Source organism: Micromesistius poutassou (assembly GCF_964030765.1).
Source record: "Micromesistius poutassou genome assembly, chromosome: 24".
NCBI lineage: Eukaryota > Metazoa > Chordata > Actinopteri > Gadiformes > Gadidae > Micromesistius > Micromesistius poutassou.
The window spans coordinates 5,710,513-5,724,864 of record NC_140294.1 but is presented as its reverse complement, the minus strand read 5'-3'; the positions used below and the strand labels follow the sequence as shown (position 1 = coordinate 5,724,864).

The following is a 14,352-nucleotide window of genomic DNA, read 5'->3' as shown; positions in this document are numbered from 1 at the left end:
AAATGAATATTCAGACGACTTGTAGCAGACTTTACAGGTTTAATGTTAGAAGGTTCAACGTCTTTCAAACGGCTTTTATTGAATCTGTTTGATCTTTTGAGGTGAAGAGATTTATTGAAACCAATAATCCATGAAGAATAACACAGGTCTGTGTAGAAATGTAGAAACTGACTGCTCTATTTCTATGTTAGCCAAACGCATTGTGAATCTGAGGATTTATCGTTATAATATAAAGATACAGCTTCTATCAAACGTCCATAAATCTGGTTCTTGTTTTTCTAGAAGAGTCCAGCAGCAGAGAGCAGACTCTTGTTATCAGACTCTACTGGTACTGATGTTTACAAGTCAGGAAAAATGTGTGTGTGTGTGTGTGTGTGTGTGTGTGTGTGTGTGTGTGTGTGTGTGTGTGTGTGTGTGTGTGTGTGTGTGTGTGTGTGTGTGTGTGTGTGTGTGTGTGTGTGTGTGTGTGTGTGTGTGTGTGTGTGTTCTCCACAGACACCAGGAGAGGTCAAAGGTTACCAGTGCTCAGTCTGTACAGCAGCATCAAACAGAGAAGGAGATGAACCAGGAGGAAGTGGCCCACACACTGGGAGGCGGTAAGAGACTCTTACTTTGAAGACAGAGGAGTCTATTATTTTGAAGGGCAGAAGAGACTCTTACTTTGAAGACAGAGGAGAAATTATATTTTTAAGGAGCAGTATGAGACTCTTATTTGTTCTTTTCGGACTGAATGACTTTTAACTTCAATGTGGAGACTTCTTTCCTCTTTGGGGTTAAATGGTTTGGTCCAGATATGTAGGGTTATTGTGGGTCTATCAGGTTAAATGGTTTGATCCAGATATGTAGGGTTATTGTGGGGGTATCAGGTTGAATGGTTTGATCCAGATATGTAGGGTTATTGTGGGGGTATCAGGTTATATGGTTTGATCCAGATATGTAGGGTTATTGTGGGTCTATCAGGTTGAATGGTTTGATCCAGATATGTTGGGTTATCGTGGGGGTATCAGGTTAAAGAATGTTAAACATTATACTGCAGATCAACAGCAGAATAACTCAGTGGAATAGATGCAACACTATCTTGTTATATCAGCATAACAAGTCACTTTAGACTGATTCACCATCATTATTACTATTATTAGACCAATCATACTGCTGTGGAAATAATAGTCCTGAACATTTTGAATCTGTAACATGCAGTCCTTGTCACAACCAGCTTCTCCGACCACAAGTTATGAAGCCACTAAATATCATTGAGTTGATAATTTAACAGGAAATATTGACCTGTTTCCACTGATGTCACCTTCCACTAACTTATGTCTTCTGTTGTTTTCACTTTTAGGATCTGATGCTGTCGAGTGCCAACATAAAATCAAGTCTAGTTTGGAGAATAAGTACAGGCGTGTGTTTGAGGGAATCGCTAAAGCAGGACATTCAACACCTCTGAAGGACTTATACACAGAGATCTTCATCACAGAGAGAGGCAGTGGAGAGGTCAACCAGGAACATGAGGTCAGACTGATTGAAACAGCTTCCAGGAAACCAGCCTTAGAGGAAACACCAATCAGATGTGAGGACATCTTTAAACCCTTACCTGGAAAAGATCAACCAATCAGGACAATAATGACAACTGGAGTGGCCGGCATTGGTAAAACCGTCTTAACACACAAGTTCACTCTGGACTGGGCTGAAGGCAAAACTAACCACGACATAGACTTCACATTTCTCCTCACTTTCAGAGAGCTGAATTTACTGAAAGGGAAAGAGTTTAGCTTGGTAGAACTTCTTCATCACTTCTTTATTGAGACCAAAGAAGCAGGAATCTGCAGATACGACCGGTTCCAAGTTGTCTTCATCTTGGATGGTCTGGATGAGTGTCGACTTCCTCTGGACTTCCAGAGGAACCCGATCTGGACTGATGTCACAAAGTCCACCTCGGTGGACGTGCTGCTGACAAACCTCATCGGGGGCGACCTGCTTCCCTCCGCTCGCATCTGGATAACCACACGCCCTGCGGCAGCCAATCAGATCCCTGCTGAGTGTGTTGGAATGGTGACAGAGGTGAGAGGGTTCACCGACCCACAGAAGGAGGAGTACTTCAGGAAGAGATTCAGAGAGGAGACGGTGGCCAGCACAATCATCTCCCACATCAAGAAATCACAAAGCCTCCACATAATGTGTCACATCCCAGTCTTCTGTTGGATCACTGCTACAGTTCTGGAGGACTGCTTCAAAACATCCCAGAGAGAAGAAGAGATGCCCAAGACCGTGACTCACATGTACAGCCACTTCCTGAGGGTTCAGTCCATACAGGGGGACAGGAAGTATTGTGGGAGAGCTGAAACAGATCTACACTGGAGTTCACAGAGCAGGGAGCTCATTGTTTCTCTGGGAAAACTGGCTTTTAACCAGCTGGAGAAAGGCAACCTGATCTTCTACGAGTCAGACCTGGCAGAGTGTGACATTGAGATCAGAGCAGCCTCAGTGTACTCAGGAGTGTTCACCCAGATCTTTAAAGAGGAGTGTGGGCTGTACCAGGACAAGGTGTTCTGCTTCGTCCATCTGAGCCTCCAGGAGTTTCTGGCTGCCCTTTATGTCTTTCAGTCCTTCATCAACACTGGGGTCAATCTGCTCTCAGAAAAACCACCAACCTCCAGGAAAGATGAACTCCTCCTCTACCAGAGTGCTGTGGACAAGGCCTTACAGAGTGAGAACGGACACCTGGACTTGTTCCTCCGCTTCCTCCTGGGCCTCTCTCTGGAGACCAATCAGATTCTCCTACGAGGTCTGCTGGGAAAACTCTCTTCTGACTCTCTTCTGACTAATCACTATACAGTGTCTTACATCAAGAAGAAGATAGAAGGAGATCTCTCTCCAGAGAGAAGCATCAATCTGTTCCACTGTCTGAATGAGCTGAACGACCGTTCTCTAGTGGAGGAGATCCAACAGTCCCTGACATCAGGAAGTCTCTCCACAGAATCTCTCTCTCCTGCTCAGTGGTCAGCTCTGGTCTTCATCTTACTGTCATCAGAAGAGGAGCTGGACGTGTTTGACCTGAAGAAATACTCTGCTTCAGAGGAGGGTCTTCTGAGGCTGCTGCCAGTGGTCAAAGCCTCCAAAACATCTCTGTAAGTTCACTAATAACATATATTACAATACACACAACACTATATACATAAAATATAATATAATATATATATAATAATATATGCTAGAATATATAAGTTATTATAACTAACAAAACATATCTGTAGGTTCACTAATAACATGTATAACTTATCATAATATAGAGAAAACTGGAATATAAAAGGTATAATAAAATACAAATCGTATCTGTACGTTCACTAATAACATGTATAACAATACACACAAGATAATATACATAAAACTAGATAATAAAACATCTCTGTACGTTCAGTGATAACGTATTATATTACACACAAAATAATTAATACTAGGATATAAAAGCAGTACCGATTTATTTATTTAACATACTCCCCAATCATAACAATCATAAAAGATAAATGATAATAATTAACAATTATTCGCCGAAGGTCTCGGGGGCTATTCCCCACTACTCACAGAGCCTGAGGTGAATCATTGTTTTATATAAACTACACGTGAAAATTCAAAAAATAAACAAGATTACACTTTTTCTTTTTTTTATTTGTTTTTATGAGTGGTTCATTCGTTTTTATTGGCGTGACGAGACGACCATCACTCGCGCTACCCAATATCCCGAGATAGTGAAGGGACAGAGGGGGGAGAGGGACGGAGGGGGGAGAGGGACGGAGGGGGGAGAGGGACAGAGGGGGGAGAGGGACAGAGACGGAGGGGGGAGGGACAGAGGGGGGAGAGGGACGGAGGGGGGAGAGGGACGGAGGGGGGAGAGGGACAGAGACGGAGGGGGGAGAGGGACAGAGACGGAGGTGAGAGGGACGGAGGGGGGAGAGGGACAGAGGGGGGAGAGGGACAGAGACTGAGGGGGTAAGGGAGGGGGAGGGACGGAGGGAGGGACGGAGGGAGTACACACAACGAAAACATACATAATAGTAGAATATAAAAGTTATGATAACATAGAAAACACCTTTTGAGGTTAACTTATAACATCTCAATATACACAACGTTATATTGTGTAACCAAGGTGAAAAGTCAAACTCAAAAGCTCTATTATGAAATAATAATTAAAGAATGAATAATAATTGTTCATCAATAATTAAATGTACCTGTATTTATATATGTTGCTATAAGTATAAATAAATAGTTATTGATGAGGTTACATGCATAAATATACATTCATTATTAGGTTATTATTTGGTTATATGGACGCTTTGGGTTTAACCAATAGGATGCGTTGATACAGAGACTTCAGGGTCATCTGGGGGAAGGGTGAGAGGTCACGAGTGAGAGAGGGAGGAGACAAAGGAGGAGAGGACTTTATTCTCTGTAGAGATCGCCCAGCTAAATGATATTTAAACATTTACTTATTAGTTGTAACCAGTAGCGGCGCCAAATAATTCTGATTGGGGGAGCTACGGGGGGCTAGATTGTTTATAGCTGGGACTAATACATTTGAACTATTCACAGAGCCTGAGGTGAATCATTATTTTATATAAACTACACGTGAACACTCCAAAAATAAACAAGATTACACTTTTTGCCGGGATTTATTTGTTTTTATGAGCGGTTTATTTGTTTTTATTAGTGTGACGAGACGACCGCTACGCGCTCCCCAATATCCCGAGTTTGACATCTCAATCTTGGGATATTGTCCAATATCCAGAGATAGTGAACCAATCAAATTGCTCCAGCTTAGGAGGTTCACGTGTAGCATATACTAAATTTAAATATCCAATGTTTTAAACATTAGTTCAACTAAAAACACCTTTCTAATAAAGATGAAGACAATAACTTAATTATGTTAAAAGTAAAAGTTACACAGATTATTAAATTAACATTTATGGATTTAATGTAGTTCAATTAATAAAACATCTCTAATTTAAGTTTTCAACACATCCTTTCATGTTAACAGTAAAAGATGTAAGTTATGTTGGGAAAAACAGTCTGTCTAGTTACTTGACCAGATGAAATGAGACGGAGAGGTAATAAAGTCTGTCAGCACGAGGGCCTTGGATTTATCGAGTAAAGTAGTAAAAGTGATACAGGTTCATAAGGCGTGAGAGATCGAATATTTCTAAGTCCCTAACAGCGCTGAGGTCGTCTGGAGCTTCGCCTCCGTGGAAGTTCTGCTTCAGAAGAGCGTGAGGTGATCTGTGTGGTACAGTCTTATGCTGTATTTTCCCTCCTAACGAGGTGTGTGCGTTTAGGCTGGTGTGTGTGTGTCTCTGAATGCTTAGCTTGACCTTGAGCCTCTGGGCACTGATATCGTTTATGAGTGTCTTCTGTGTTTCTAACCAGGTGCGAGGGGTTCTCGAGGGGTATCTTGACCCAGAGTTATGGCCGAATATTGTCAGCAGACTGACTCCTGTTTTTGCGAATGTGTGGTGCATTGTCTGAGTCTCTAGCATCTCTCCATGTTGGGACATCCGGCCTCCGGCTCAGGCCTTGACCTGAAGAATAGCTGGTTATGCATGTGTTAGTTAGAACAAGGGTTAACTATATTAGTAATATACGTATCATGTGGTGTGTTCGTAATGTACATATCATGTGGTGTGCTCATTAGGTTGTTTTGCCCATCAGTCACTTTAATCACAGTTCCTAACATGTTGTGTTTATTGTGTGTGAAGGCTGGATCGCTGTCATCTGTCAGAGAGATGCTGTGAAGCTCTGGCCTCAGTTCTCAGCTCCAACTCCTCTAGTCTGAGAGAGCTGGACCTGAGTACCAATGATCTGCAGGATTCAGGAGTGAAGCTGCTCTCTGCTGGACTGGGGAGTCCACACTGTACACTGGAAACTCTCAGGTCAGTTTTACTCAATGGTCAAACACTTACAGAGGGGGGGGAGGGACAGAGGGTGGGATGACACATGTGCACGAGCACACAAGAAAAAAAAAATCATCCGTGCCGCGAAGCGGTTTTCTATTTAAGCAATAGATCACGACAGGCTGTGAAATGTTCTCATTACACCACAGTTAAGGGGCATTGTCCGTCCCTCCGCTGCACGTTGGGACAGACAACGCCCCTTAACTGTGGTGTAATGAGCACATTTCACTGACTGAAGTGATCTACTGCTTTTATAAAACGGTTACGTAAGTACGGCGAAATGAAAGTCATAGACACCCTCAATTTTGAAAAAGCGAGCTTGGTAGCTCGGTTCGCCGGCAATTTAGCAATTTAGAACTATCGAGTTCACTCACCGTGTGCCTATTGCTTTACAACATTTCCACCCTCTCCATCAATCAACATATTTTTAGGCTTCAGTGAACTATGCTATTGCTTTTATATATAAATAAACAACAGTTCAAGTTAGGCGCGGACTGATACTGAACTCTGTAAACTGAACGGGCGTCATAGCTGTGTGTATATCATTATATATCATTATCTCATTATACAACAATTGGGAACCAATCAGATCGCTTGATTTAAGCCACCCGTTTTCTATTATCTCTCATATCACTGTGGGGGGAGTTGGCATATTGGCGCCCCCTCCGGCTGCAGACGCCCTGCTCACTGAGAAGGTGCCGTCAGAGAAGCTGTATGAGAAGTAGTGGTGGCTCGTTCGCAAACAAATCAGTTTGAACGAACAACTCTTTAAAACGAACCAACCAACCTGATTCGCCGCTCTCGTTCGTCGTCGTTCGTCTCGTTTGTTCTCCGAGGCTCGACTCCCAGCTCCACCCACTAGTCGCTGAGTCGCGCTGACTCGCTGAGTCGCCGTTCGTTCACTGACTGTGTTTAGCGGTGAAGACTCGAGGACTGAGAAGTCACGAGAGTCAGCCGGGCAACAACATCCCGATCCGAACATGAAGCGCTCCTCAGCTAAAAGGAACGTAGTTAATGTTGTGTTGATTGATGACCGTTTGCACCATCGCACGATCGTGATTCGTTTGAGAATGAGAACGAGGGAGGAGCCGAGTCTGACCGACTCAGTGACTGAGAATCATGATTCACCGCTACCGGAAATGCGAATGAATGAACGAACGAACGAACGACTCTTCTTGGCGAACTGACCGACGTGAACTAATTAATTCAAACGAATCATGAAATCCACCACTAGTGAGAAGGGGAAAGGGGAGGGGGGGGGGACAGTTCACCTTTGGGTCTCCGTAACGGACAAGGGGGGGACGGGGGTCCACTGTTAGCGGATTGAAATCCTTATTGCAGCCTGCAGGGTTATGTGATCAACATACGGAGGAACGCGGTCGCTGAGCTGCCCCAACATGAGACGTTAAACTCAGCTAGAACCTCCGCCAACCACGTCCACCATCATCAAAACGTGATGTCAACAGACCAACAATAGTCTGAAAGCCTACAGAGACTATAGATAGTTAATGTGACGATCACGTTATTAAAAATAGACTTGGAGCAATGATTTACAAACTATCTTTTTGGGAGCATGCTTTTGCAAGTAGTTCGCCGCCCCTCCTGCCCATATGGACGGCCCGGTACAGAGCAACACTTGGAATGAGTGGCTCAAGTCAGGCACACCTTGAATTTCTTGCAATTGAGAGGGGGGGCGCTCGGAGGGGGTCTCACCCGGGGTGTAATTCAATGTAGAACCGCCACTGCCTACCATCCATCTGTGTCCATTCATGTGAACAGATTCACTCACTTTAAAAAGGTTTAAGTTAATGTTTTGAATGCATAGGGGGCAGTGCTTCATTTGAGCCGGAACACGCCGGAACATGTTCCAGCACCTCCTGGGTCACTGAAAAATGAATCGCCTAAATGAAAAAAAACAATTACTGTTTGTGTGTTGAATGTGGTTTTCTGTCTAGTTAGTCTTTATTCCCCGTTGAAGTTCCACTAAAATCTAGTGTTTGCATTTTAGGTTTGAGGTGAAAGATGGTAAAGAATGTGCACCCCTTTACCCTTTAGTTGTTTTTTTACTCTACTCTACTCTCTAAAACTTTACAGATTTAATGATCAAACAGTTAAGTTCCACATCAGAGGACGTTGAAAAGATTTACCTCCAGAAAAGTAATAGGTCACACACACGTGTGTGTGTGTGTGTGTGTGTGTGTGTGTGTGTGTGTGTGTGTGTGTGTGTGTGTGTGTGTGTGTGTGTGTGTGTGTGTGTGTGTGTGTGTGTGTGTGTGTGTGTGTGTGTGTGTGTGTGTGTGTGTGTGTGTGCAGGTTGTCTGGCTGCCTGGTCACACAGGAAGGCTGTGCTTCTCTGGCCTCAGCTCTGAGCTCCAACCCCTCCCATCTGAGAGAGCTGGACCTGAGCTACAATCACCCAGGAGACTCTGGAGCTGCGCTGCTCTCTGCTGGACTGGAGGATCCACGCTGGAGACTGGACACTCTCAGGTATGGAGAGGACAGCTCTCCACTCGGGGACAAAGTCTCCTACAGGGATTCAAGCCGCTGCTAGATGAAGCGGTTTGAAAAGGCAGCTGTCACTCATGTTGTGTAGAACGTGATGAGACAGCAGATGATGAAGGTGAATGTTTCAACATGCTGCTCTCACTTTGTTCCCCCCCCAGTGTGGAGCACGGTGGAGTGTGGAGGCTGAAACCAGCTCTAAAGAAGTGTAAGTGTCTGTTTGATTCATCACAACACACACTCACTATTGGGATGGAAAGTCCATCCACACAGCAGGAGGTGACGTCCGCTCATTCACATGTGGACTTGTGTATCCGTATGTGTAGCTATGTTTGCCTGTGTGTCTAGTATGTTTGTGTAGGTGTGTGTACGCATGTGTACATGTCTATGTACTGTATGTATGAACCAGGTCTATGGTACCAACAGTTAGTTTCCAGCCTGTATGTGAGCTCAGCTGGTTCAGTCTGTTGTTTACACAGGTGGATCACAATGGATGTGTATTGGAACCTTTCAAAGTCGAATATCTTGAAAAGTATGTAGACTATAGCTTAGATACTACAGAGGATTAATCAGCTCATCATGATGAACGTTTTGATGTATAATATGTGTATGTCGTGTAAATATTGCGGGAGTAGATTCAGTGTACACATTTTTCATTGTTTTGACTGGGACAACCACTCACACACACATGGGATTTACATTTACGTTTAACTTAAAACATCTTATAAACAATATGCATTACTATTTCTAAAGCTATAGCACACTAGTCCACTATAGTAGCTATCATCTGATATGATTTAGTCTTTCTATGTTCATTTTTGTAGAGAAGATGAACGTGAAACAGGAAGAACAGTACTAGTGATGAAGATGAGGATGAAGACCAGTTCAGTAGCAGTAGTAGTAGGTGATGGACAGGGATTGTTTATGAAGAACGGCAACGCCTCCCCCTCGGCCAGAGAGGCGGGGTTTGGCGATGTAACTGTAATTGGAAGGAGTGGCTTGATTGAGAGCGTAGAAGTCCAGGGGCTGTTGCCATGTTTCACAGAGGAGGAGCAGATCCATGTTATTGTCCAGTAGCAGTTCAGATATAACGGGTGATTTGTTGGAGAGGGAGCGACAGTTCAGCAGTGCGAGGGAGATGGATGGAGGGGCAGGGGAGGGGGAACGGAGGTTAGTGAGGTTGGCAGTACGGCAGGTGGGGGTGACGGGGGGGCGAGAGTTAGTCCAGAGTGAGGGGATGGGTGAGCCATGGGGGAGGTGTTGGTTGCGAGAGGGGCCAGAACCTGGATGGATGTAGCGGCGTCGGCGGAGGATTCCGGCTGTGCTGGCTGCAGGGGCAGCAGCAGCAGAGAGACGATGGTTATTGTTGAGGCGGTGAAGGTCAGCGGCGGTGTAGCTGAGTGGGCCAGAAGTTGGTGGAGTAGAGGAGAGAGTCCTAAGAGTCTGGAGTAGCAGGAGTGATAATCCAAGGTGGAGACGAGACATGACGGCGGATGAAAGAAGGCCGGGTAGTATATTGGTGGTGGCTAGTAGCTGATTGGCTAGAAGCAGGGAGGCAGTGAGTTGTGTGTTGTTGTGTAAGACTTGCGTGGATTTCTGACTAAAACTTTGCGGACGCCAAAATCTGGAAAGCTGATGCTCACAAAAAAATCTGGATGTATCAATCCTTGCGTAAGCACGATTTCACACAGATTCTCTTTGTACATCCCAATTAACGTGACATTGAGCGCACATGCACGAGCCCGTCTCTCCACCCATTTCCATCTCCACCCGTCTCCTCCCTCATTTAATATGCTAATTCGTATAAATAAACCTGCAGTAGTGCGCTCGTTAGGAGAAAGGAGAAAATGGAGAAAGGAAGAAAAAATAACTTTAGTGAATGCGAGGTGGAGGTGCTGATTTCGGAGGTAGAGGCCAGAAATTAGATCTTGTTTGGCTCTCTTTCCTCTGGAATCAGCACCAAAAGCAAAAAACTGGCGTGGGAAAACGTTGCCAGGTCGATCAATGAGGTTGGGGCCGAAAGCCGAACTGTGGCTGACATTTAAAAAAGTGGTCGGACAACGTCCACTATTGTAGTCCACTATTGTAGTCCACTATTGTAGTCCATTGTTGTAGTCCATGAGGGAGAGAGAGAGGCCGTTTCTCAATTTGCGTTCTCGTCTGTACTTGTGTACTTTGCGTTCTCGTGAAACGTCATCAGTCGTAGCCCAAGTACTGTTCCAATTCCAAGTACGCATCAAGTCAAGTACAGTCGTAAAACCCGTGTGTGTTCTCCATGCGTTCTTAAACTGGCCGTTCCACCGAGGACGCATCGGAGGTGACTTGTGTGGACTTGGACCGTTAAATATCCCAGGATGCATTTCGCATTCCCATGTTTTAAAATATTAGTATATAAGCTATAATAATAGGCTATATATAGGAACATTTGACATATATAACAAAAATGTAGGCCTATTCATTCAAAATATTGACATACTATTTTAAAATTAAAGAGGCTGGGGTTTTGTTTAATATAATTTGTTTTTATTGTATAAGTCGCTGATAGAGGAAACCCAACACAACGGCAACGAAAATCTTGGTCGGATCCATCCGATCGTGTGTGTGTGTGTGTGTGTGTGTGTGTGTGTGTGTGTGTGTGTGTTCTAATCTGTGTCATTTGTCGCTCATTCATTATTATTATTATATCAATAGTCTACTCTCCATCTACATAGCCAGTTAGGCACGCGCATCTGTACCCTACATATAAAAAGTTGTGTGAATAGCTTATACACACGATAAGCATATCTTTTCATTTATATTCATTCAAAATATTGACATACTATTTTAAAATGAAAGAGGCTGGGGTTTAGTTTTATATCATTAGTTTAAATTGTTCAGTAGTATATGCCTACATGAGGCCGTAAAGCAGTTAACAGAGCTGAGGTGGTGACGTCACAGGTGCGTACTCGCGTCCTCGGAAGTCTGTACTTGGAAGTCTGGACTTGCCAAGTACGCACTTCCAAGTCCGCGAGTCCGTAGTTTGCGTACTTGGTATTGAGAAACGGCCAGAGACTAACAAAGACCACACTACCCTCCACCACGTGACTTTAACCAGACTCCTCCAGAGTGCTGTGATGTCCACTGATTGCTCAACGAGCAACAGCTGAGGCAAACGGCTAGAGTGAGACCAACTGAGAACGAATCCGGAGTGAAACTAAAACTGTGATTCTGAAAAAAGTATAAATGATATCGAAATTCTGATTAAATACTATCGAAGATACAAATGTGTAGATTTGTTTAATAGTTTGAGTGATGGTAAACGGTTGAATTTTGACCAAGTTATGATGTCTGAAGTGTTGAAGAGGGTGTGTGTGTGTGTGTGTGTGTGTGTGTGTGTGTGTGTGTGTGTGTGTGTGTGTGTGTGTGTGTGTGTGTGTGTGTGTGTGTGTGTGTGTGTGTGTGTGTGTGTGTGTGTGTGTGTGTGTGTGTGTGTGTGTGTGTGTGTGTGTGTGTGTGTGTGCCTGCCTGCCTGCCTGCCTGCCTGCCTGCCTGCCTGTGCGTCCTCGGATTTAGCATCCTAGCATATCTAAGATGTCAATGCTTGAAGCAGTACTAGTGATGATGAAGATGAAGAAGGGTTCAGTAGCTCATCATGTCTTGTTCTCCGTCAGATGCCTGTGAACTCACACTGGACCCAAACACAGCCAACGGACACCTCTCTCTGTCTGAGGACAACAGAAAGGTGACGCGGGTCAGAGAGGACCAGTCGTATCCGGATCACCCAGAGAGATTTGACTCCTATCTCCAGGTGTTGTGTAGAGAGGCTCTGACTGGCCGCTGTTACTGGGAGGTAGAGTGGAAAGGATGGGTTGGTATAGCAGTGACATACAGAGGAATCCCAAGGAGAGGACGGGGTGACAGCCTGCTTGGAGGGAACAACGAGTCCTGGAGGCTTGAGTGTGATGATGGTCATTACTCTGCCGGGTACAACGATAGAGAGACAGAGATACGTCTCCGCTCCGCTGGCTCTACCAGAGTAGGAGTGTATCTGGACCGGCCTGCTGGCACTCTGTCCTTCTACAGAGTGTCCCCAGGTGGAGGAGGGTCCTCAGACACACTGACACACATCCACACCTTCAGGACCTCCTTCACCCAGGAGGACCTCCTCCCTGGGTTTGGGTTCTGGTGGAGGGACGGGACCGGGTCCTCACTGTCTCTGTGTGAGTTATAGTCTCTCTCTCTCTCTCTCTCTCTCTCTCTCTCTCTCTCTCTCTCTCTCTCTCTCTCTGTGTACGTGTGTCCCGTCGGGACACACGTACACACACCCCGTTGGGGTGTGTGTCCCGGACGGGACACACACACACACACACAAACACGCATATACACACACACACACACACACACACACAGAAACGCACACACACAGAAACGCACACACACACACACACACACACAGAAACACACACACACACACACACACACACACAGAAACGCACACACACACTGCTTTTGCGTCAGTGTCTCTAGGGCAGTTATAGTCTCCCTCTCGCTCTCTTTCTCTCGCATCTTTCCCTCTCCCCCCGTCTCCCCCTCCTCCCCCCGTCTCCCCCTCCCCCTCCTCCCCCCGTCTCCCCCTCCCCCTCCTCCCCCCGTCTCCCTCCCCCTCGTCTCCCCCTCCCCCTCCTTTTTATGGGGCTTCCTAAAAGTTGATGATGATGAATCATGAAAGGAAGAGACTTTAAGGATCTCCCATAGGGTTAGCTAAGCAGCTTTTATTAAGATCTCATTTTTAATTTGAAATGTATATTAAATACCTATTGATGGTAAATCACATGTTTTTTTATGCAACTATATATTTGTAATTTTCAGACATAAACATTTTTGTTCTATGGACTATGATATCATCATTGTTGTCCTAATCAGATTTTATATTTCATTCATAATAACCAAGAGGTCTATGGGATAATGCTGCATGTTGTAAATTACTTTAAACTGAATCTTGATTCCTTTTGTTCTGTTGGGAACCAAACGGCCGCAGAACATGTTCAGTTATTAAAGATACGTGCACACCTGTTTATGATTAGTAAAGTCTGCAGCTTCTATTGTTTCAGTCCTTGTGTTTATTGTGTACATGTAAGGGACCATTTTTCTGTTGTATTTGTTCATGAAGCATAATGCTAATAAACAACTCAGTGGATCAACTGAATGTTCTTGTGTGTTCAGCCCATCATCATTCTCCTTTTATTACTAAATAATGTTACATAAGAGCCTTAAGAATAATAATATATTAATCAGAAAAGATAAATGAAACAACAAATGTTTTAGTCTCTCTCTGCCCCCCCCCCCCCACCCCGGTAACACCCCCCCCCACCTCACCACGGTAACACCCCCCCCCCCCACCTCACCACGGTAACCCCCCCCCCACCACGGTAACACCCCCCCCTACCTCACCACGGTAACACCCCCCTCACCACGGTAACACCCCCCCCCACCACGTTAACACCCCCCCCCCACCACAGTAACACCTCCCCCCCATCATTTCCACCCCCCCTGAGTGTAGGACCACCTTGGCTGTTCTACCGTCTGCTTAAGGTCGGTAAAGTGTTCTTATGATGCTCCTGCCGCTGTGCAGGCTCTCTTTGGTCATGGTTATAATATTTATATTGTGGAGCCCACGGGTTCATTTAGTAAGTTACGTTTCTTGTTTGTGTCACAGATCTGGTAGTGCGCCATGCAGCCAAGCAGGATCAGCACCTTGGAGAGTTCTATTTATTTTGGTTTTGGAGTGCGGCCTTCACTGAGTCAATGTGTGTGTGTGTGTTCTTCAACTTGAAGTTATTTATTGTTACGTTCAGTAAAAGTTCTTTATTTTTACATTAAGTTCAAATTGTTACGTTAGGCTGTTAGGCTGTCAATAACACGTCCCGTTATT

General features: G+C 44.9%; 1 protein-coding gene across 1 annotated transcript; it reads left to right on the top strand.

The window, feature by feature from the left end:
* The first annotated feature begins 286 nt into the window (after positions 1-286).
* On the top strand, positions 287-12,671 carry LOC311369553 (NLR family CARD domain-containing protein 3-like). Its single transcript, XM_084487777.1, has 6 exons — positions 287-596; positions 1,340-3,125; positions 5,745-5,918; positions 8,253-8,426; positions 8,603-8,649; positions 12,092-12,671. The coding sequence occupies exons 1-6, from the start codon at positions 335-337 to the stop codon at positions 12,649-12,651; spliced, it is 3,003 nt and encodes a 1,000-aa protein (XP_084343903.1). The 5' UTR covers positions 287-334; the 3' UTR covers positions 12,652-12,671.
* The last annotated feature ends 1,681 nt before the right edge of the window (positions 12,672-14,352 follow it).

Excerpts from the sequence above, each read along its gene's own strand:
- LOC311369553 (XM_084487777.1), top strand. The coding sequence starts at position 335 with ATGTTTACAAGTCAGGAAAAATGTGTGTGTGTGTGTGTGTGTGTGTGT. Across the intron at positions 597-1,339 it reads GGCCCACACACTGGGAGGCG|GATCTGATGCTGTCGAGTGC; the intron begins GTAAGAGACTCT and ends TTTCACTTTTAG. Across the intron at positions 3,126-5,744 it reads AAAGCCTCCAAAACATCTCT|GCTGGATCGCTGTCATCTGT; the intron begins GTAAGTTCACTA and ends TTGTGTGTGAAG.